The sequence below is a fragment of the Rhinolophus sinicus genome, chromosome 15 (assembly GCF_057876585.1).
Source record: "Rhinolophus sinicus isolate RSI-liver-muscle chromosome 15, RSI-T2T, whole genome shotgun sequence".
NCBI lineage: Eukaryota > Metazoa > Chordata > Mammalia > Chiroptera > Rhinolophidae > Rhinolophus > Rhinolophus sinicus.
The window spans coordinates 104,921,709-104,945,920 of record NC_142515.1 but is presented as its reverse complement, the minus strand read 5'-3'; the positions used below and the strand labels follow the sequence as shown (position 1 = coordinate 104,945,920).

General features: G+C 34.8%; 1 protein-coding gene across 5 annotated transcripts in view; it reads left to right on the top strand.

Moving 5' to 3' along the window:
- Positions 1-24,212, top strand: part of FZD3 (frizzled class receptor 3) — a 74,510-nt gene that overhangs the window by 24,936 nt on the left and 25,362 nt on the right. For 4 of the 5 annotated variants that reach the window (XR_002137474.3, XM_019733223.3, XM_074338350.2 and 1 more), the window contains 2 exons: positions 934-1,130; positions 5,920-6,937. Coding sequence is in view for 4 of the 5 variants with exons in the window: in XM_019733223.3 (XP_019588782.3) it covers positions 934-1,130; positions 5,920-6,937 (1,215 nt within the window). In the remaining variant the exon portion in view is untranslated. Of the gene's footprint in view, positions 1-933; positions 1,131-5,919; positions 6,938-24,212 lie in introns of those variants that run through there. The other variant, XM_019733226.3, reaches the window with a different exon arrangement.

Genomic DNA, 24,212 nt, shown 5'->3' with positions numbered 1-24,212 from the left:
ACATAAGTTTCTTTAAGTGATTCCTGGTTTTATGACTGTACTGTGTATAGGAGATCTCTGGAAAATATATATTGATATAGAAATAAATTGATTCTTACTCAATAGAAAGGCCTGGTGGTGAGAATATTTGTTATCAATTCAAAACCAACAGTGAGCCTGAAACTATTATATAAACAAGTGGGAAAATATTTGATAGTCAAAAGCCAAGATGCTCATTTCTTGGGATGTTTGATCTATTCCTGTGCTTATAATGATGATTCTAGTATGGTTTTATGTTGGAGCCACTATTTTTTCTTTTTGTTTATCAACTACAGTATTAGCTCTGTTTATATAATGTGATTTCAGAGTTTAAAGAACTTTGTTTTTAAATTTTTTAATGTAAAAAGAGCAAGAAAATATGAGAAAAGGTGAGAGATTTCTTCCCTACTTCCCATCTTCAAAATAACTGCTACTATAACTACTTCTCTCCCTCCCCTTCCCTTTCCTTTCACTTCTTGTCCTCTCTCTCCTGTTTATGCATGTTAATTGAAGAAAATGTAGAAATTGAAAACATAAAAGGAAGAAAATTTAAATTTAATCCCATCACCAAGCAGTAATCACTCTTTTAAGCATTTTGCATATATCTTTTGTAATTTTTTTTTTCTTTACAAAATGGATCATATTGTTATTACTGGTTCTAAGCCCTGTCTCTTCATTATCACCTGTTACGATTAAAATATACATATAGATTCTGGGATACACCTCAGACTTAACCAAATCAGAATCTCCAGGGGAAGAACTAAAAGGGTTTTGTTTAAAAAAACAACAACACAAGAACTCTCAGAAAGTTTTTAAAACGGAAAAAAAAAAAAAGAATATTGCATTATTGTATGTAAAAAACTTTAATTTGTGTACAACTCTTTCTCTAATAATTCAATTTTAACTTTTTCCTAGCCATTCCACCCTATGGTGAATCTGGATTGTTCTCGGGATTTCCGGCCATTTCTTTGTGCACTCTATGCTCCTATTTGTATGGAATATGGACGTGTCACACTTCCCTGTCGTAGGCTGTGTCAGCGGGCTTACAGCGAGTGTTCAAAGCTCATGGAAATGTTTGGTGTTCCTTGGCCCGAAGATATGGAATGCAGTAGGTGCGAAAATCATATATTTTCATGGATCATTTACTCGTATCGAAGTATATTTAAAAATTACTTGTCTTCTAGTTCATCGATTTTTAAAAACTTTTTCAAATACATATATTAATCTTAAGTTTGAACAGCAGTTTCATGGCCTCGGAATTATTCATTTCCTTAGGAATTTGGAAGCACTAAATAAGAAAGGTAGAAAAAGAAAAATGCTTCTACAAAGAAATTTTTTAAAAATTAAATTAAAAACAAGACATTCAGTTGATTTTTCTCCCTCAAAAATTTGTTCTTGTTATAAAAGTAATGCCATATATGAAAAGTAGAACATATAGAGAAGAAAATAAATATTCATTTGTTGTCTTAAATATTTTTAATGATGATTTAATGGGACTTAAATATCTTTATGATTTAAATGTGTTAATGACTAAAGTAGTTCTGTCTGTTCTGTTTTTCTGTCATGTATTAATATACCAGACCCACAAAATGTCAGATGCTTTGTCAATCATTTCTAATATATAGAATGTAAGCATTTCCTAAAGATTTTTACTAGACAGTTTTATAGATTTGTATCAGAGAACATTATTATTAAAAGTAATAATGTAGACAGTAATAATACTGTATTTCTTATATAATAACATTTTGCCTTTTTGTATTCTGAAATATTTCAAGGGTAAAGAATAATAAGATGAATATGTATGTACCTATTATTATCTAGTTTTATGGATATGTAGTATAAGAGTATAAAAGCAAACATAGGAATGATTAACAACAATCTTAACATTTTGCAGTATTTGCTTCAGATTTAAAGAAACTATATAGAGTTGAAGGTTCCTTCCTTGGTACCTGTCGTAATTTCATTCCCTTTGAACCCAGAAATGAGTTAATCATTATGCTGAATTTGTTGTTAATCATTCCTATGTTTGCTTTTGTACTCTTATACTACCTATCCATAAATAACATTACTTTTTTTTATATGCACTTGTATTTATATCTGTAGGTCTGGTTGATTCCCTTTGATTGCTATATAATGCCAGTTGTATTAATATCCTACAGTTATTTAGCCATCTCCGAGTGATGGTCATTTGGGTTATTTCCAGGTTTTTCCTGTTATAAACAATGCTGTACTGAACATTCTTTTCTCCTTCATGTTTAAAAGTAATTTTATCTTCTGACAGTAGCCCTTGAAGGTAGGTAACAAACAAATGTTGTTACTCTCATTTGAAAGATGGAAAAATTTAAGAAATAAAACATATTAGTTTCTTAGGGTCAGGTCACTAACATTTTGCTTTCTAATAGTTGTCTATTCTGTTTCCCACTTATTTAACCACTTCTATTATCTAGCCCCATCTAACCATTTACCCACTCTTTCCTCAAACACCTGATAGTGTGTATAGGCCCTCTTTTAGAAGTCTAAAGTTCCTGGTGTTTTTAACAGTTAAGAATTACCTGGGCCAGAACCCTATTTTATGTTTCTTGTATCTAACTCCTGTTGTCTAGTGGTCTTTTCATCTTAATTGTTTATATACAAATATAGAAATCTCATTATGATCTTTATTTCTTTATTTGTTTTGATAGGATTAAATCTATTTATATCCTCACTATTGCCTGGGATTGCCTAACTCTGAAATCTGAAATTTTGGCAAGCTGGTCTTTCATAACAACTTTGTATTCTTCCACATCTCTCATCCTCGTTCAACTTCATGAACACCCCCAACCCCCAGATTTTTTGGGTTCCCCCCCGAATAGAGTCCTTTCTGATCTCATTTATTTCCTTACTTAGCTTAAGTTTTGTGGTCCATCACTTGAAATAACACTTTTGCTAGCAGTTTCAGTTCATTCCTTCCACTGTACTTGTTCAAATCTCCAACTGGATTGATTCAACCAATTTCTTGTAGATTAGTTATGCTGTTACTCAATGATTCAAACCATAATATTTCTGTTTGCTGCTTCTCTTTGGTTAATTTCCAGTTTGGCCAACAGGAAAATTTCTGTTCATTCCCCTTCAGTACCTGTGCCTAATCTGTATCACTCACTTCAATTCCATTTCTAATTTTTTATTCTATATTTGACCCTTATTCCCCTCAACCTCAGCCTGTCCTCCTTTCCTGAGAATCAGGCCATCATGTTTGAATTATTATGGTCTGCTACATCTCAGACCAGTTCTTCTCAATTTTCTTTATTGCATCTTCTTCTTCATTCTGACCTTTAAATACTGTTGCTGCCCAGAGTTCCATTCCTGTTCTCTACATGCTTTCCCTGGACAATCTCATCTTAACGGATTTTCATTTTTATTCATATATTGATGACTCCTAAATCTAAATCTGTAGCCTTGACGTCTTCCTGCTAAGTTCCAAACCTCAAATCCAGCAGCCATTGGAAATCCTAGCCTGAATTTGTCTCAGATACCTCAGTTTCAACATGTATAAAATTGATTTTATTCCTTGATCAGTTTTTTATTCCTTGGAACTCATTTTCCTCCTTCATGGACCTTAGCTTCCACATGGAATCAGTTAAATATACTATTACTTTTATCTAACTAATTTCGTATCTGTTGTATTCTCATTGCCTTATATGGTTTTAGTTCTGGCTCAGCTGATATTTCTGTCCCCATTTTTGCTGAGCTCAAATCTGTCTTCCACACTGCTTCTAGTCTCTTTCTAATTACTTGGGTTAGGGCTGTATGAATATATTTATTCAACAATCATTAATTCAACAAATATTAAATGGATGTCTTCTGTGTGCTAGGCACTATTCTAGATGCTGAAGATGAGCAGTGGACAAATTATGGAGCTAAAATTCTAGTGGCGGTGGTAGTGGTGGGAGATAACAAACAGATAACGTCAGATGGTAAAGAATGCTGATTAGAAAGAGTAGGGTTAGGTGATGGTGCTACACTAGGGAAGCAGAAGGACTCTGTTTTCTGTGGAGATGTTGGGGAATGCCTTTTTGGTAAGGAGGCATTGGAACAAGGGCCTAAATGTAGTGAGAGAACACATAATACGGATATGTAGAGAAGTCCAGGCAGAGAAACAGGAGGAAGAGCAAAGGCTCTGAAGTGGAAGCATGCTTGGTATATTCAAAAAACTGCGAGGAGACCAGAGGCTGGAGCCAAGTGAGTGGGGGAGAATGGAAAGAAGGAAGATCAGAATTATAGCTCTGGTATGGAATTTGGGTTTGACTCTGAGTGAGAAGGGACGCCAGTAGAGGATTTTGAGCAGAAGAGACGTGCTCATGAGCAGGAGTGGCTGCCATGTGGAAATGCAGATCAATTGGAAGCCACTCCACAAGTCCAGGAAAAGAAGTACTGATGGTTCCAACTGGGGGGCAGCAGTGGGGGAAATAGAATGACAGGATTTGTCTATATCACAAAATAGAATGACAGGATTTGCTGGTAGATTGTGTGTTATATGGAAGAGAGAAGGGACTTCAAAGATGACCCCAGAGTTTTTGGCCTGAGCAGCTAGAAGAATGGTATTACCACTGTGGAGATAGAGAAATGCATGGAGTGGAAATCAAGAGTGGTTTTGGAAGGGTTAAAGAGTGAGGGGTGTGTATATGTTGAGTTGGCAGTTGGATATATAAATATATCCATAAAAATATATAGTATTACTTTGCATGGTTTTAAATGTTGTCACTGTTTATATATACATACATATACACAGAGAGACACACATACACATATATTTCTGCAACATATTTACCTCTCCAGTCATATCTCTTGTCACAAGTCATGTCATGCATACCTCATGCTCCCACAGTACTACACACACCCTGTTTAAATCACTACGCCTTTGCGTGTGTTTCTTGCTAGAATACTGATTGATGTATTTCCAATACTGCCAAATAATGATTCAAAATCCTGTGTTGAGGTACTTACTCTACAAAGTCTTTCATAACCTCTTCCCCTAAAATACTCCTTCTCTATGTCATTTTTATATTTTATATAGATTTTGATTGCTTCATGATTCACACTGCTGTATTTTGTGTTGTGTTTACAAGTTTCTCTCTCCTTTTAGACTCAAGGATAGAGATCCTGGTTGTTGTTTATTTGTCTATGTTAAACCCCTCGCATACTGCAGGATTCTAGTAAATGCCTGAACGCAATAAGTTTCTGTCTTTTGGCTTTATAATTCCAAGCCCTGTGAAGAAAATGGTTTGTATTAGAAAATAAAACATTGATCTGCTACAGCATAAGGTTATGCATTTATTTGGCAAACAATATCAATGGTAGTTTCTTGGAAACTATTTGATGCACATAAACTAGTCAACATCTAGTTAGTGGGAGTCTGCAGCCTTTTCAGCACTTCCAAATAGTAAACTTGTTGAACTGTTTGTCCAGTTAGTACAAATTCATAATGAATAATCCCTCTGATATCAAAAAAGGTTAGCAACATTGTTACATGTTCGAGAACTTAATTGTCAGACCTCTCATGTGTGTATTATTTATATTTATTTATTCACTTATATTTTGAAGTCTTACTCTAAACTGTGTCCCCTAAATAGTTTATGTATACATTTTTATTGATGGCTGTACTTGACTATTTTAGGAAAGTATACTGTTTTTAAAACTAAAATAAAATTAAGTATAAACCCATATCAGTTTTGGTCAACTGTGGAGAATCTAGTTGTATGGCCCACACAGAAGATATCACTTTATTCCCACGTATTGTAATGTGCTCTAAGGACATAGAAATAAATACTGATATGGCCACAAGTGCTAAATTTGGAAATCCAAAGTATTAGGTGGCAGTAGATTTCCCAATAAGTAAAATGGTTCTCATCTTGTATTTTGTAGATTTCCAGACTGCGATGAGCCATACCCTCGACTTGTGGATCTGAATTTAGCTGGAGATCCTACTGAAGGCGCCCCAGTGGCAGTGCAGAGGGACTATGGTTTTTGGTGTCCCCGAGAGTTGAAAATTGATCCTGATCTTGGTTATTCTTTTTTACACGTGCGTGATTGTTCACCTCCTTGTCCAAATATGTACTTTAGGAGAGAAGAACTTTCATTTGCTCGATATTTCATAGGATTGATTTCAATCATTTGCCTCTCTGCCACATTGTTTACTTTTTTAACTTTTTTGATTGATGTCACAAGATTCCGTTATCCTGAAAGACCTATTATATTTTACGCAGTCTGCTACATGATGGTATCATTAATTTTCTTCATTGGGTTTTTGCTTGAGGACCGAGTAGCCTGCAATGCATCTAGCCCTGCACAGTATAAGGCTTCCACAGTGACACAAGGATCTCACAATAAAGCCTGTACCATGCTTTTTATGGTACTCTATTTTTTTACTATGGCTGGCAGCGTTTGGTGGGTCATTCTTACCATCACGTGGTTCTTGGCAGCTGTGCCAAAGTGGGGCAGTGAAGCTATCGAGAAGAAAGCATTGCTGTTTCACGCCAGTGCATGGGGCATCCCTGGAACTCTAACTATCATCCTTTTAGCGATGAATAAAATTGAAGGTGACAATATCAGTGGCGTGTGTTTTGTTGGCCTCTACGATGTTGATGCATTAAGATACTTTGTTCTTGCACCCCTCTGCCTGTATGTGGTAGTTGGGGTCTCACTCCTTTTAGCCGGCATTATCTCCCTAAACAGAGTTCGAATTGAAATTCCATTAGAAAAGGAGAACCAAGATAAATTGGTGAAGTTTATGATCCGGATTGGTGTTTTCAGCATTCTTTATCTCGTACCACTCTTGGTTGTAATTGGATGCTACTTTTATGAGCAAGCTTACCGTGGCATCTGGGAAACAACATGGATACAGGAACGCTGCAGAGAATATCACATTCCGTGTCCATATCAGGTAAGGGAAACCTTGTTCTAAATGTCAGAATGTGTAATAGTAAAAAGAAGGCATATTGCTATTAAAGAGCTATTCTTAGCTGGGGTTTGTTTGTTTTTTAAACTCTTCATGAACTTTCAACTTGTACATTAAAATTTTAAAGCAAAGATAACAAATATATTGCAGTAAGAGTGTTATACACATGTTTCTATAAACATCTTCCTTTTAAAAGATGACTTTTATAAGTCCGAGCTATGGGCTTTTAAGCAGTTTCTGTTACCACTAAACAGTTGCTTGTTGATTCTTTAGAAGTCTGCAGGTTTGAGGGGAAGAAGCACTTTACCAACTCGGATGAAAAGGCTCTGTCTTGTGGAAATTGTACTGATTTTCAAAGCAGGAATTAGTTGTTTTAACAGTTTTGCAAAGATGATAGAATGCAGTTGTACAAACTAGTTCATCTTTTAATTGGTTTTGGTTTTTCCCTTTTGTATACTGAATATGTTGTGATTTACCTTTGAGTTTAAAGAGATCAGATAATCATAGTTATAGAATCATAGAATTTTAGACCTAGAAAGAACTTTAGAGATCATTGATTTAGTTTCTCTCTATAATTTAGAGTTCTTAAACATCTGTCTCATTTGAGGCTTAGAAATGTATACTAACCTGCTCGCACTCAGCTGCGATTCAGTCCTCTGAGAGGAGTGGAACAAAGAAAGCAGTTCAGGGGAATTGATGCTAAGTATTCATCTCTCATCTTAAAACCTTCTCTGGAACTTAGGCCACTAGCTATTAACCTCTCTTCTTCCTTTTAGACAAGTTTTCTTTAAAGAGTTGTCTCCTGTTTAACATGTTCCAGGTTTCCTGTTCTCAAAGTGCACCAGCCACCCTGTCATCTACCCCAATCCTTAACGTTTCTCTACTACCTGTAAAATATCGCTATTAAAGTACTTATGTCTTATAGGTAACTTTTACTGTCTATTTCCCCTACTAGATGACGAACCCTTTGAAAGCAAGAACTTCTTTTTCACATTTTTGAATGCATATTCTGTAGGTTAGTAGAAGATAGTATTGAGAATGTGGGTGTATAGATTTAGAAGAAGAGACATTTAAGAAATGGTAACAGGTACTGGGGAGTGTGTGATTAGCACGTAGTCAAAGCTCAGAAATATTTGATGACTAAGAACGCCAGTACCCCTTTTATGTTGTGGTATAAACAGTCCTATATGAGTATATTTTTGTTATGTAAGTATTAGCTACTGGCTTTTAAAAAATACACCAACTCAGAATTAAGAGACCAGAAAAAATGAATAATTGAAATTGTATTAAATTTCTTAACAGCATTATTTATTAAAAACTCTTACTATGAATTTTCAGATCTGAAGATAAGTAATTGAATTTTGCCTCTTAATGAAAGAGGAGATGGTTGAGTTATGTCATATGTTTCCTCATATCAGTTATCTAGGATTCCAAATATATATTACCTTAGGGCTATTGAAGAAATAATGTTTGACTATGAAACAATGATCCAAAAAATACCAAACCTCAAGCATGAAAATTAGTAAATTATAGCAATTGGGAGGCTGCTATTTTCAAGACATTCCTAGAATTCTCTTAGCGTCTTTAGAACTAGTTTAAGCTCCACAGAAATGTATGTGTGTGCACGTGCGCTTGCATTCCTGTGTAGTCATAGGTTAAAAGTGTTTCCAACATACAGAAATAATGTTGAATTTCCAACATACTGAAAAGAGTGAGAATGATGTAATAACAACATAGTTATTAAGCTTTAAACTCTGGGGCAGGTATCCTGGCTTATCTTACTTTTGTTATTTTCTTGCTTTATAACCTTAGACCATCTTCCCTCCTCTCTGCATCAGTTCCTCAGCTGTAAAACGAATAATAGAATCTAATGGTAATAAAATAGTAATAGTATTAGATGTAAATAGTAATAGAATCTACCTCCTAGGGTTGTTTTTCGGAACATATATGCCAACACTTAGAAGAGTTCCTACTACATAAATGCTCCAATGTTAGCTGTACTATTCATTTTCATTTGTTATTGCTGCTGCTGCTGTGATTTACACACACATATATACATATATGTATATATAAATATAGAGTTTTTTTAAACCATCCAATACCAAGCTTTAGCAAATGCCATATTTGCTTCAGACTTTTCAACAAAATCATATTACAGGTTTGACTGAAACTTCTTGTGTACCTTTCCCCAGTCCTGTTCCTCTTATTCCCTACTCAGAGGTAACCATCATCCTAAATTTGGAGTATCATTCCCATGAAAGTCTATACAATTACCAGAGTGAATGTAGCTATGAAAGAATTTGGTTTACATAGTATATAAATGTTATAGTATATATCTGTTTCTGTAACTTGATTTTTTAACTTAACATTTAGTTTTTGAGATATATTTATGTTAATACTGTAGCTCTAGTTCATTTTTAAATGTTTCCTTTTAAAGTTTATATTAATGTTTTAAATATACAGAAGTATAGAAAATAGCAAACATCCATGTGCTCGCAACCCAACTATCTTGAAATCTTAACGTTATGTTGTATGTGTGTATGTATGTGTCATTAAATGCACAGTTAATGAACTCCTCTGTTCCCTTCCATAATCCCATTCCCTTCTCCCTCACCAGAGGTAACCCTTCTCATAAGTTTGATATTTGTCATTCTTCCCAATATTTTTATACTGTGGCCGAATATTTATGTATCTATAAAACTTGCTCTTTTGCAAGTTTTAAAAATCCATATGAGATTATTCTGTAGTTTGCTTTTTTTAACTCAATTTTATGTTTTCAAGAATATAAATGTTGATATGTATGCCACCAATTTGTTTATTGTAATTGCAGTAGAGTAGTCTACTGTATAAATATACTGCAATTTAGTCGTTCATTATTCTGTTAAGGGACATATGGTTTCCAGGTTTTTTGCTATTATCCATTTTGCAGTGAATGTTCTTTTAATACCTATCTTCCTTGCACATGATCAAGAATTTCAATGGAGGTGTATATACCCCAAAGTGAAACTGTTGCATTGTAAGATACCGACATCTCAAGTGATTATTTTAATTTATACTCAGTAGAGTATTAGTTTGATAAGGTTGAATATGTTTTCATGTGTTTATTGACCAGTTGGGGTTTCTCTTCCATGATTTGCCTATTTGTTACCTTTGTCTATTACTCTGTTAGGTTATTTGCCTTTCATTGTTGTAATTTAAATATTCTTGGCATTAATTCTTTGTCAATTATTTGTATAGCAGATATCGTGTCCTGCTCTGTAGCTTGTCTTTTAACTTTGTGTTTTCTTTGTCGTTTGTATTTTAAGAAATCCTTCCCTGCTTCTAAAAGTCGTAAAAGTGGTCTGCCATTATTTTTTCTAGCAGTTTTTAAAACTCGATTTTTTTGATTCATAGCTCTAATTCCTTGAAATTAATTTTTGTCTGTGTTATTAGTTACATGATTTTATTTTTCCATATAAATAAGCAGTATGCTTTCTGTACCATTTATCAACTAGCCCTTCTGAATTGTCATAGACAAGTTGCCTTTTTAGGTTCTCTCTTTTTTTCCATTGGTCTATTTACATAACTTTGTGTCAGTTCTACATTTTACCTACGTTCTTGTTCTTCAAAATTATTTTAACCATTCTTTGCACTTTTCTAGATGACTTTTAGAATCAATTAATCCATGAAAAACACTGTTGGGATTTGAACTTGTTCGTGATTTTAAATGAATCTGGAGAAAATTGCCATTTTTGTAATACTGAGTTAATATATTTTTGTTTATGTATTCATTCATTTGTTCCTAGGTACCTTAAGTTTTTGTTGCAATTGTAAATGAGATCTTTTCTCTGTTACATTTTTTAATTGGTTATTGCTGGTGTGCAAGAATGCCATTGATTGATTTTTGCGTATCGATCTTACATTGAGCATCTCTGCTAACGTCTTTTATTAGTTCTAATTGTGTATGGACTCTCTTAGATATTCTTTGTAGAAATCCTGTTGTTTGCAAATAAGGCCAGCTTTGTCTCTTGCTTGCTTTTCAGTTCTTATATTTTATTTAAGATTTTTGCATCTACAGTAGTCCCCCCTTATCTGCAGGGGATATGTTCCAAGACTGCCAGTGGATGCTTAAAACCACGGATAGTACCAAACCTTATATATACAGTTTTTTCCTATACATACATACCTATGATAAAGTTTAATTTATATAAATTAGGAACAGTAAGAGATTAATGACAATAGCTAGTAATAAAATAGAACAATTACAACAATTACTCAGCTTTTCACTTAAAGGAAACACTTTACAGCTTCTCTTCATTCAGCATATTTGAATTGCCAGGATCACTACTCTTGCACTTTGGTGCCATTAAGTAAAATTAGGGTTACTTGAACACAAGCTCTGTAATACCAAGACTGTCTATAACCCAGATGGCTACTAAGTGACCAGTGGGTGGGAACACTGGACAAAGGGATGAGTCGTGTCCCCAGTGGGATGGAGCAGGACAGTGTGAAATTTTATCACGCTACTCAGAACAGCGTGCAAGTGAAGACTTACGAATTGTTTATTTCTGGAATTTTCTATGTAATATTTTTGGACTGTGGCTGACCACAGGTAATTGGGACCAAGGATAAGGGCGGGGGCTGGCTCATGAGTGAGATAGATTGTGAAAAAAAATTTCTGTATTGTCCTTGTCTAGTTTGGGTGTCAGCAAAATACAGCCCCCCCAAACTAGAGCCCACTGACATAGGGCCAGCTACCTGGCTGTGTGTGTGTGTGTTTGTTTTTAATTGTAATTTAAATATTCTTGGCATATGGGGTAAAATATCCCCTATAAATGGTAACAAAATTTACCATGTTAACCATTTTTAAGTGTATAGTTCTATGGCATTACGTATACTCACGTTGTGCAACCACCAACACCGTCCATCTCCAGAAACTTTTTCATCTTAAACTGAAACTGCCCATTAGCCCATAAGTCCCTTTTCCTCCCGGCCTCCCAGCCTCTAGGAACCACATTCTAGTTTATGTCTCTATGAGTTTGTCTACAGGCCTATCTTGGGGATATTGTGGGTCAGGTTCCAGACCACTGCAATACAGCAGATGTAAAGCAAATACTGCAATAACTCAAGTCACAAATTTTTTGGTTTCCCTGTACATATAAAAGTTATATTTACACTATACTGTAGGTCTGTTAAGTGCAACAGCATTAGGTCTAAAATAAAAACAATGTACATACCTTAATTTTAAAATGTTTTATTGCCAAAAAAATGCTGTCACCTGAGCCTTCAGCTAGTTGTAATCTTTTTGCTTCTGGAGGGTCTTATGTTCACTTTGTAAATAAACACATGATCTGCAAAGCGCAGTAAAGCAAAGGGCAATAAACTGAGGCATGCCTGTACTCCACGTGCCTCGTGTAAGTGGAATCGTACAGTATTTGTCCTACTTTAATTTTTTTTTTAATCTTCTAATATTAGAATTTATTTTTTTTAAGATTTTATTGGGGAAGGGGAACAGGACTTTATTGGGGAACACTGTACTTCCAGGCCTTTTTTTCCAAGTCAAGTTGTTGTCCTTTCAATCTCAGTTGTGGAGGGTGCTGTTCAGCTTCAAGTTGTTGTTCTTTCAGTCTTAGTTGTGGAGGGCGCAGCTCAGTTCCAGGTCCAGTTGCGATTGCTAGTTGCAGGGGGCACAGCACACCATCCCCTGCAGGACTCGAGGAGTTGAACTGGCAACCTTGTGGTTGAGAGCCCACTGGCCCATGTGGGAATCGAACCGGCAGCCTTCGGAGTTAGGAGCATGGAGCTCTAACCGCCTGAGTCACTGGGCCGGCCCCTAATGTTAGAATTTTAGTATTCGTTTTCATTCACAATTTTACTTAGAGGAATCTTATACAGACGTGAATTGAGCACAGAGATATTGAGTTCCTATTTGAAGTAATATCCACACATAATTGAACAAGATTTGGCCATCGCTGAGCTTGCCTGAAAGAATACTTAGCAGGCTCTGATGATAATTTCTAATGAGAAATTTTTAAAATGTATTAAGCAGTGATGTTATCTTTAGAGTAGCCTCCTAGGTGACTTAGAGAATAATGTTGGAATATGTTTGCTTAAACATCAGTGAGGTTGCTTTACAGTTGTTTCTCATATTACTGAAACTTTCAAATATTTGAAAAATCAGTTTGTGAAGTAGTTGATCATGTTGTTTCAAAATACCAGTTGGGTTTAATGCAAATGGCATGTATTTAATAAGTCCCTAATTTGAAGAAAAATGGGCTTGTATAAAGGATTCAAAAATATTTAACATGATGTCCTTGCTGAAAACAGAAATTCACTGCTTAGATTTTTAAAATGTTTTATACCAACTGATTTTAGCAAGAACACTTTTTAAAAATATGTATTAAAACTTGAGAAAGTAATATTTAATGCCTGAATCCAGAATTAATTATGAAATATGGCCCAAGTTGTCAGAATAATGTATATTTTACAGCTTAATATCAGAAAAGCTTATTCCTAGAATACATTTCCATTTGATGTATCATTTAGCATATTAGTGATTTTCCAGGTACTTGACTTTTTTTTCCTTACAAAGTGATTTCCTCTATTTAGTGCCTTCTAAGATGCTCAAAGCATTTTATGAAGGTGTTACAGGTCTCAGAGGTTGTTGATATTTCTAGAAAAGCATTTGAGTATAACACATTGATTAAAAACATTGGCTATAAAGTCAGACAGGTGGGGTTTATGTCCTGTCTCTAACATTCTGAGCCTTAGTTTCCCAACGTAAAATGCAGGAAATAATATGTTACATACAGTGATATCTACCTTATGGGTGGCTATGAAGATTAAATGAGATAATATATTAAACCTCTTACGAGGGTGCCTCGCACAAAGGAAAATTTTAATATTAAATTCTGTTGCTACAGGTACATACTTTAAAAAGGATTATCTCTATATATTCTGTAGTAGAATCATAATTTCTTTCATTTAAACATGATTTTTAAAAGAACACATTTCCTTTCCTAAAGTACCCTTTTATTTCATCTCTTTCATTTGTCTAATCCACTGCTATATGTCCCAAAGAATTTTGATGCTAGAACATGTTTTTCAGTAATAGAAATGGGTTACCATAGTACAAACAGCTTAGCTAAGACTATCACATTCACATTGCAGCCATTTGTAGAATTCTCAAAAACAATTATTTTTATAGAAAATAAAAAACATTATTTGCGTTCTTTCAGCACACAAGGCAACCCATCTGTTGTTTTATCTAGTTTTGATTCAGAAAAACACAAAAATAGCAGAATAACATCAAATCTAACTTACGATGTTAACTTCATTTTCTGATGAGTGCTTCTCTTTGCCAGACAATTCCAAAAGGAATCAGCATTGTTTATGGGTATGTTTTACACTTCCAACATTAGCAACAGTAAATATTTCTGTATAAATATATAGTGCTAGTAATCTTTTTTTCCTGCTACTAATATTTAAAGTGGTTAAATATCCTGCCTGTGACTTCTTAGCACCAAATCAATTCTTCCTCAAAATTGTTTAGGGTCTATAACAGAGGAAGAGTAAGAATTCCCTGAAAAAATATTCTAAATCTCTTGTTTTGTAGGAAAATATTATATTACAGAAATACAGAATATTAAAGAAATTTATAGCAAACTGAATACTATTACGTGTAGGTGGTAAAATGCTGTCAAATGGCCCTTTTGGATAAATACATTAGAACATACAAATTAGTAATATTATTCTGGCTTCTTTTAAACAGAGTAGCCTAAGCCATAAGTTAAATTTAAATCTTAACTGCAGATGTATCTGGTGGACAAATAAATGGTTTACACATTTTAGGAAAAAATTCAATGTATTTGCCACGATCTACAGCAGGGCAACAGCAAACTTTGTGTAAAAGGTCAGATAGTAAATGTTCAAGGCTTTGCCTGCCGTATGGTTTTAGTTGCAACTACTCAGCTCTGCTGGTGTAATACAAAAGCAGCCATAGATGATATGTAAGCAAATTAAATTGTTCCAATAAACTTTATTTACAAAAACAGTTGTAGCAGATTTGGGCTACAGGCTGTAGTTTGCCAACCTACTGTTATATAGCAAGCATTGTTCTATATCACCTTTGAAAATTCTTTCATAACAGCAGTTGGTGGCCTGTGGCATTTTTCTGTCCCGTGTAAATTGTCACTTTCATTCTCATTACTACTTTTGAGGATCGTCATTTTACTCTATTGCATAATGGTATTAAAATAATATCTAGTACTATTCTATTACAATAAGTAAATAAAAATACATATCGTACATCACTATAATAAAGACGTGCCAGTAAATCTTATTTCCAACAGTCTTTGAAATCATCACCACACCAACTTAAGTAAATAATTTCAGTAGTTTATGGGAATGGTAAAATAGAAGCAACATAATATAAATCACAGAAGCTTCTAGTTACTTCTGAGTACTATGCACCAGGTTCTGTACGCAGCAACTTATATACATTATCTCATTTAATTTTCACAATAGCCCAGTAAGTTAGATTGTACTCAGTTTACAAATGAGGAAACTGAGTCTCATAATTATACAATATACAATATATATATTATACAATATAGTTTATCCAAATTCATACAGTAAGTGACAGAGAGCTGGGATATGAATTGTCTTTGAATGTAGGATATGAAACCTACATTCTTACAATTACTTCATCCCTCTTGTGCAGAAAACACTGGTCTGAGTATTTGGGAGACACACCCTAGACCTGACTAGTTTTGTCTTCAGTCACTCAGTTTATAATTTCTTTGTCTCTAAAATTAGGGGAATTGATTTGAATAATCTCTAAGGTTCTCCTCAAGCCTAATATAAAATGAATCTAGAAACCTTTCTCCCATAAGCCACAGTTTATTTTTTCCCTTCCTTTATAAAACTCATTAACACAACAGCCATTTATTTTATATCTGCCCTTCTGGCGTATTGACGATTGTTGAAGAAGCAAGAGAGACTAAGACACAGCTCCTATCTTGAAGGAGTTAATAGTCTGGAAATAAGGTAATTCTGTGATGAAAGTACAATTTTTTATGAGTTCTTACTCTTTTGTTCCTTTAAAAAATATGGTGAAACCTAGTGAAAACACTTTAAAGATTATGATATTGATTATACTATGGCTAAAAATGTAAAGTTGTTTATTAGTTAAGTATACAAAGATTAATTTAGAAGAATACATTTATTTTTCTAGCACTTCCAATGAAAATTCTTCATAGCCAAGTTAAAGTATGTCTTTTTATGAGTAGGAAAAGCCTCCCTGATGCCCTAGAGTTTAAAAGTGACCAGATAATCACTCTAACAATTTCCTAAGTAGATGTGTCGTCTTTACCTTTAAATAAAACATAGCATTTTAATCCCAAAAGGTAACTATGGAAAAATAAAAATAAGTGATGTTTTAAAATTACCACCAAATACAGTATTGCATGCAAATACAAGTTCCTATGTGAACATTATAGTATGTTTTGCATATTTGATGGAAAGAGAATGGTGGCTACAATTCTGAAACCCAAATCCTTGACTAGTTGCATACAGTGCTTTCTTTCAAAACACACACACAGAGAGAGAGAGAGAGAGAGAGACTGTCTGTCTAGAGGAGTTCCTCTTCCCTTTTTTAACAAAAGAAAGGCCAAAAATTGCCTGTTTTATACATTTTGTCCTAGGTCTACTTCTGGTCTTGGCCCTATCTGAGGCTTACTGCTTGCACCATAATTGGAGAAAGTGAGTGCTGATGTGAAAGTGATACTTCTTCTCCCTAAGGCCTAAAGCTGAGCCTCATAAGCCACCCTTTTCAGTTCCTCCTTTGTCCCAGGCCCCTCCCTAATTCTAGCAGGCCTTGCGAGGGAAGGGACACGTTAGCAAGGGAAGGGAGAGGAGGAGGGTGATTAAGAGTTTTCACTCAGTCCTTTACAGTTCTTTTCCTCCTCCTACAAAACACCCATGTGTTGGTACAGTGGCTTGTTTGTCCTCTTGGACGACTCCATTTTGTTCTTGGCCCACTCTGAACACCTCGCTGTCAAGAGGTAGAGCCAGGAGGTGACACTGAGCTCCTTCTGATACTAGAGCCATAAACAGGTACCAGTTATGCTCAGAATAACTGACTTCAGATTAGCTGGCTTGCTGGGTTAGAAGATACTTCCCCGGACGTCTATAAAATTAACTGATGCGCAGTGCCTGTGGGATGCTTGGGGTAAAAGGCTGGCTGGAGTGCCTGCGCACTCCTCTTCTTGCCAGTAGTTATGTGTTAATGGTGTTCGTTATGTCTACTCTGAGTTTATTGTTTATTCTAAAATCTGTTTATATCAGTAGTATGTGTTGCTTCAATACAGAATTGAGTTAAATTTTTGGTAAACCAATGAAGTATGGGTTGGAAAAAAAAGCATTGTTATCGTGAAAACTAAGTTGATTGCTTTGGAAAGACTCAAGTTGGTTTTTTTTTTTAAAGATTATTATTGAAGTTGGTATGGGAATGATGAGTTGTCAAAGATTTGGTTGAGGAGATTGTAAAAATAGGATTTTGATTTTGATTGCTTTGTAAGTATTTGGGTTTTCTGTTCACTTTAAATAAATAGAAACTGGAAATCATGGATGACGAATAAACATGCAAGAAAAAACTGGAATCCTAATTAGCAGACCAGCAATCAAAAGGCCTTGCCCTTAATCAGATGAGTAACTATTTTAAGTGAAAATGAATATGGGGGCGGGGGTTTTGTGTGTGTGATTTTTCTGCTTTACGTGGGCTTTTTTCTTTTTCCCCTGCTAACCACCTGCCTGATCACATCAAATATGAAATCTTCCGTTTTATTTCCTGTGATGAATACAAATGTTCTGTCAGTGACTTTACAAACTGCGTTAAGATCACTGAGTTTGCTAATAAGTTTGCTAAAGAAAGCTAAGAAGTTTGTCTCAAAGTAGAACATTAGGAAAATAATACACTCAAGTTCCATTCTGACAATATGCCTTCTGACAGTGTCTGAATAGGGACATCAACAATTGAAGTCTGGGCCGATAAAATCTGGAAAGAACACACTATTTGAGATGTCAAGGATCTTACATGATTTAGGGGAGATCTCCAAAGAGTGCCCCACTTCAAAAATAACTATGAAGTGGAGCCAGCACAATAAGCATCTAGGGCTGGTCATGCAGCGGCTGTCAGGCAGCTGGGAGGGGACAGGTCACTGAGGTATGGTTGCTGTTGGTGGAAATGGAGACTTGGGCCAGCTGGAAAATTGGGAAAGAGAGCCAGGAACCCCATTGCGAGCCTAAATCACCAGTGTTAGGCTGAAGTATTTCCAGGTTAGTTGTACCTCCTGGCAATCAGCAGAAGCAAATTCCTTCTGCAGGATTCCCACTGAATTGATTAACCAAATAGCTCACAATATAATGCCACCAAACATATGTGAAAACAAGCGACTGTGAATGCGAGTCATTGGACATAACAACGTCAGACTTAGAACTGCAGGTATGGAAATTGTCAGATACTGAATAATAGACAAAGATGTAATATTTGTGAAATAACAGATACAGTGACAAAGTTTACCAATCTGTAAGAAATTACTTGGAATAAATAACAGTGTTTTAAAAAATTGTATTTCTAGAAACAATTTTAGAAATAGAAACTCTAATTTTTGAAACATAAAACAGTTTATACCGCTGTTGGAAGAGAAATTGAATGAACTAGTATATGTAGGTGAAAATAAAGTTATCCAGAGTGCAGCAAGAGACACGAGGAAAATATGAAAGTGATGTTAAGAGAAATGATGGACAGAATGAGAGGGTCTAATCCTAAGAGTCCCAGGAGGAAGAAAGTGAGAGAATGTAGGAGAAACTATTTAAAGAGATAATGGCTGCACATTTTCTAAAACTGCTGAACACATGAATTTACAGATCAAGGAGGCACTACATACCCCTAGGAGGATAAATAAAAAGAAATCCACAGTTTGGTGAAACTGCACAACACCCTAGATAAAAATCTTGAAAGCAGTCTCAAAGAAAGGAGGTCATCTAAAAAGACCAACAGTTAAAATGACAGCAGAGCACTCAACAAAAGTGAAAACCAGACGACAGTGTATTATCTTTAAAATACTGAGAGAAAAAAACTTTTCAACCAGAAAATCGTACCTTGTGAAACATGTGGTAGACATGGAGACACACTGCCAGATCTCCTGCAAAGAAAGACTTGCTGCTCGGCTGCAGACATGTGGTCAGCAGACACCCTTCGGCCACAGAGAGCTGCCTTATCTGAGGTGATGCCCTTCCCGGGGCTGCCTGCAACCAGCAGTTGTTCGATGGGCTAAGAAGGCCTGGCTGTTGGCCCAGCCTGAGACCCTCTGAAGGTCACTATTTGCTCCAGAACTCCCTACCTGTTTGGCAGAGGCTTTTCTGAACGCAGGGCAGGTCGGCTTCCTCCTTTGCCCACTCCCTTTCCTTCACAGATACTATTTGCTGATAAACATCTTACACTCCAAACTTCATCTCTGCATCTTCTGGAGAACTCAACCTGTTCTCAAGAACATGGATGAAATAAATCCATTTCCATTTAAACAAAAATCCAGAGTTTATCACCAAGAGACTTGTACTTAAGGAACTTCTCGAGGTTGTATTTGAAGAAGAATGAAAATGATCTCTGAAGGAAAGTAGGAGGTGAAAGAAGAAATGGTGAAATAAAGTAAACATGTATATAAAGCTAAACAAATATTTCTATAAAATACTAATCATAATGTAATTTGTGGGTTTAAAAAATACACTTAAAATCCAGTAGGAAAAAAACATGACAAAATGTATGTATAGACAAGAATTGGGTTAATGCTGGAATCAGTGAGTTTCGTAAGAAATCGGTTAATGGTGATCTAGAAACCCTTACCAAATGCTCTTCCCCACCATCCGTTTCTTTTTGCTGTCTCCCCATCATAGGCCTCTTGTTATTTAGGGTTTTTAGAATTCTGATTGTTTTTTAATTTAATTTTTTGAACAGGTGATGTCTTAGCATGATTTATGTTAAAAATATATAGTGAAAAGCATTATTCCTTCTCTTATCCTCATATTCTCAATTTTCACCCCTTCTCCATCACCTCCAGTAACCACTATATACAGTTTCTTTTTAATTTATTGGGGTGACAATTGTTAGTAAAATTACATAGATTTCAGGTGTAGTTTCTTATATATCCAGTTACTTTTCTGTAAGATTGTTCTGAGAAATAAATCACAATATACTTAAAAGAACCCAGCACACAGTAGGAGGTCACTAAATTTAATTCCCATCTTTTCATAACCATTTATGACCTTAAGACCCAGAAAGGATAGTTAACCATGTATTTTGCTACTGAATGTCGTAACTTTTGCTTTATACCTGTAAACATAAATTAGAACCGTAAAACCATGTTTTATGCATGTCATATTCTTAATGAAAAGTTCGGAGAGCTTTCCTAGCCTTGATCTAAAACTAATTGAAAAAGCAAAACAACATTATTTGATATTTGTATATATTGTGAAATGATCACCATACTAAGTCTAGTTAACATCCATTACCATACACAGCTACAAAACTTTTTTTCCTATGATAAGAAATTCTAAGATTTACTCTCTTAGCAACTTTCAGATATACTATGCAGTATTAACTATAGTCACCATGCTGTACATTACACCCCCATGACTTATTTGATAACTAGAAGTTTGTACCTTTTGACCACCTTAACCCATTTCTCCTACCCCCTGCCTCTGGCCCATCAATCTGTTCTCTGTATCTATGAACTAGGTTTTTTTTGTTTTATTTTGGTTTACATTCCACATATAAATGAGATCATAAAGTATTTGTCTTTCTGACTTATTTCACTTAACATAATATCCTCTAGGTACATCTATATTATTGCAAATATCAGGATTTCCCTTTTTATGGCTGAATAATATTCCATGGTGTGTGTGTGTGTGTGTGTGTGTGTGTGTGTGTGCGTGCGTGCGTGCGCGTGTGCACGCGTGCACAGTGAATTAGTATTTTCATTTTCTTTGAATGCATTCCCAGAAGTGGAATTGGTGAGTCATATGGTGGTTCCATTTTTTATTTTTTGAGGAACCTCCATACTGTTTTCCATAGTGGCTGCACCAATTTACATTCTCACCAACAATGCACAAGGGTTCCCTTTTGTCTGCATCCTCGCCAATACTTGTTATTTCTTGTCTTTAATAATAGCCATTCTAACACATGGGAAGGAGATATCTCCCTATGATTTGATTTACATTTGATTAGAGATGTTGTGTGCCTTTTCATATACCTGTTGGCCATATGTATCTCTGGAAACATACCTGCCTATTCAGATCTTCTGCCCATTTTTTTTATCAGATGGATTATTTTTTGCTATTGAGTTGTATGAATTCTGTATATATTTTGAATATTAACTGCTCATGAGATGCATGGTTTGCAAATATTTTCTCCCATTGACTGGGATTAATTTTTTGTTTTGTTGATGGTTTCCTTTGCTATGAAGAAGTTATTAGTTTGATGTAGTTCTACTTGTTTATTTTTGCTTTCGTTGCTTTTGCTTTTGGTGTCAGATCCAAAAATTATTGCCAAGACTGATGTCAAGGAGCTTACTGCCTGTGTTTGCTTCTAGGAGTTTTGTGGGTTCAGATCTTACACCTCAAGTCTTTTATCCAGTTTGAGTTAATTTTTGTGAATGGTGTAAGAATGGTCCAGTTTCTTTTCTTTTTTTTTTTTTTTTTTTTTTTTGCATATGACTGTCCCGTTTTCCCAGCACCATTTATTTGAAGAGATTGTCCTTTCCCCATTGTATATTCTTGGCTCCTTTGTTGTAAATTAATTGATCATGTATACATGGGTTAATTTCTGGGGTCTGTTCCATTGATCTATGTGTCTATTTTTATGCAATACCATACTGTTTTGATTACTATAGCTTTGTAACAGAGTTTGAAATCAGAGAGTGTAATGCCTCCAGCTTTGTTGTTCTTTCTCAAGATTGCTTTAGCTATATGGAGTCTTTTTGTAGTTCCATACAAATTTTAGGATTGCTTGTTCTATTTCTGTGAAAAATGCCATTGGAACTTTGATGGGGATTGCGTTGAATTTGTAAGATTGCTTTGGGAAGTGTGGACCTTTTAACAATATTCTAATCCATGAGCATGAAATCTTCCCATTTATTTGTATCTTCTTCATTAATGTCTTATTGTAGTAAACCATGAGATTGCAAAACAATTTTGAAGAGTTTCAAAGAACTCGTTTCTGAATGTGGTCTATCCCCTAAATAGTTTTTACAGGGCTGAGGAAATTGATCTGCTGTGGTAATGCTTGGCAAAGTGTAAACCATATTTTCTGTTTCATTCTATACTTAATAACAAACTAATTTAAAAAAAAGTTTTCTAATTATTCTGCAGTTCATGTTTGGAAGAGAGAATGGAACTTTTCAAAATGATCTACCTTTCATTTGATTTGTTTTGGGGAAAAACCAATAGTTTATTTTTTTTAATCCAAGAAAAGAAAGGTTATGCTTTTTACATGGTGAATGAGTATCATTATACTGTGAAGGATGTTCAGAGTTCTTTACATGCATCAAGATAAAGCATAAATTCCAGAGTTTTTAATTACTTGTTTCCCAGTTATTGCATTCATTATTGTAAAGTGTATGTGTATAATATACTGTTCCATTTTCTAGTTATTTCTAGTTCATAAAGCTAAAGTGACAGTGATGATCATTTTTTTCCTCAGGTATAATTTGGATGAAAGTTCAAGGTGTTGCCCTTTGCTTAATCAAATGTAACTTCTGAAGGAGTGAAAATTTCTATTTCTTAATACCATCAAAGCAAAGGAATTATAGAATAGAATTGAGATAACTGTTATTTCTGTTTTCTTTTTAAGTTCTTGAGTGAATTTTGGTGTTAAGCCTTTTCTTACCTTATTTGTGAATTTTCTGTGAGGTTAATTTAATAATAGGCACAATATATCCAGATGTCATGATAAATCTTTGTGATGATATTCTCTGGTTAGTTCTCTGAGCATTATGCTCGGTATCAATCAATTCCTTACTAACCAGGCAAGCTCTGCTTTATTTCCTGTCATTTTACTCATCAAGCCATTTTCTCATCTCTGCCTATCTAGTCTCTTACGTGGGAAGCTGTGTGTTCCTTAAAGGGTGGGATAAAAATTTGTTCTTTAATTTTTTTTTTAACCTAAAAGTTGACATCACACAGAGTTTTACAGCAGTCACTGGTCAAGTTAATTAGGATGTAAATTGTTTAACTTTCCTTATTGCCATTAGCCATTCTTGAATTTAGAACAAAGAATTCTTTTAAAGAGGTAGTCTCTGTGTTTGGAAAAGAAAAGGCGATTATTTGCAAAATATTTGAAATGTGGGGTTTGTATATTATGATTTTCTCTAATGATTGAAGGAAAGCTTAGGAATTGAAACCCCAGCTTAACATACTTATTTTTCACAGGTGGGCCAGTGAAATTGGTGGGCCAGTTATGGGAGAAGATAAATTTAGAGAGTAAAAGGAAGACATATACATACAGATCTAGTTAAGTGAATTACTTTCTAGCGCTTTACTTTGTTTAACCTATCGAGAGATGCTTTAATTTAAAAACTATTGCCTCCTTGAGCGGAACGAAGTATGTTGTAATTGTGGGAGCCCTGATTTTCTTTTTGTCCTTTCTTTCTAAAAGGTATTATAAATGTTTCTGACATACAGATACGTATTAAGAATAATAATGCACATTGAACACCAATAGATCTACCATCCGTTTAATGAAGAAAACACCAACAAAACACGAGGTCCCCTTCAGTGATCTAATCTCCCTTCTAAACTATCATCCCAAATTTGGTGTTTTGTGTATTTACTTATGTATTTACTCATATGTATTTTACTAAATCATATATAGTATTTAAGTATTTTAAAACTTTGTAGTGTCAAATCTGTGTGTATTTTTTGCAGCTTGTTTTGTCATTCATTATGTTTGTGAGATTTGTCTATGGTAATATGTATGTGTTTATTTGCTTTCTCTGCTGTTCAGCATTCTATTGTATGAATATATCACATTTGTTTATCTGTTTTACTCTTAATGAATATTTAGGTTGTACCTTGTTTTTCCTGTTATAAATAATGACGCTATGAATATTTTTATGCATCCAGGTGAGTTTCTCTGTTAATATATACCTAAAAATGGAATTGTTGGGTCATAAAATATACTTGCATGAATCTTTCACTTTACCAGACGTTGCCAGATTGCTTTCCA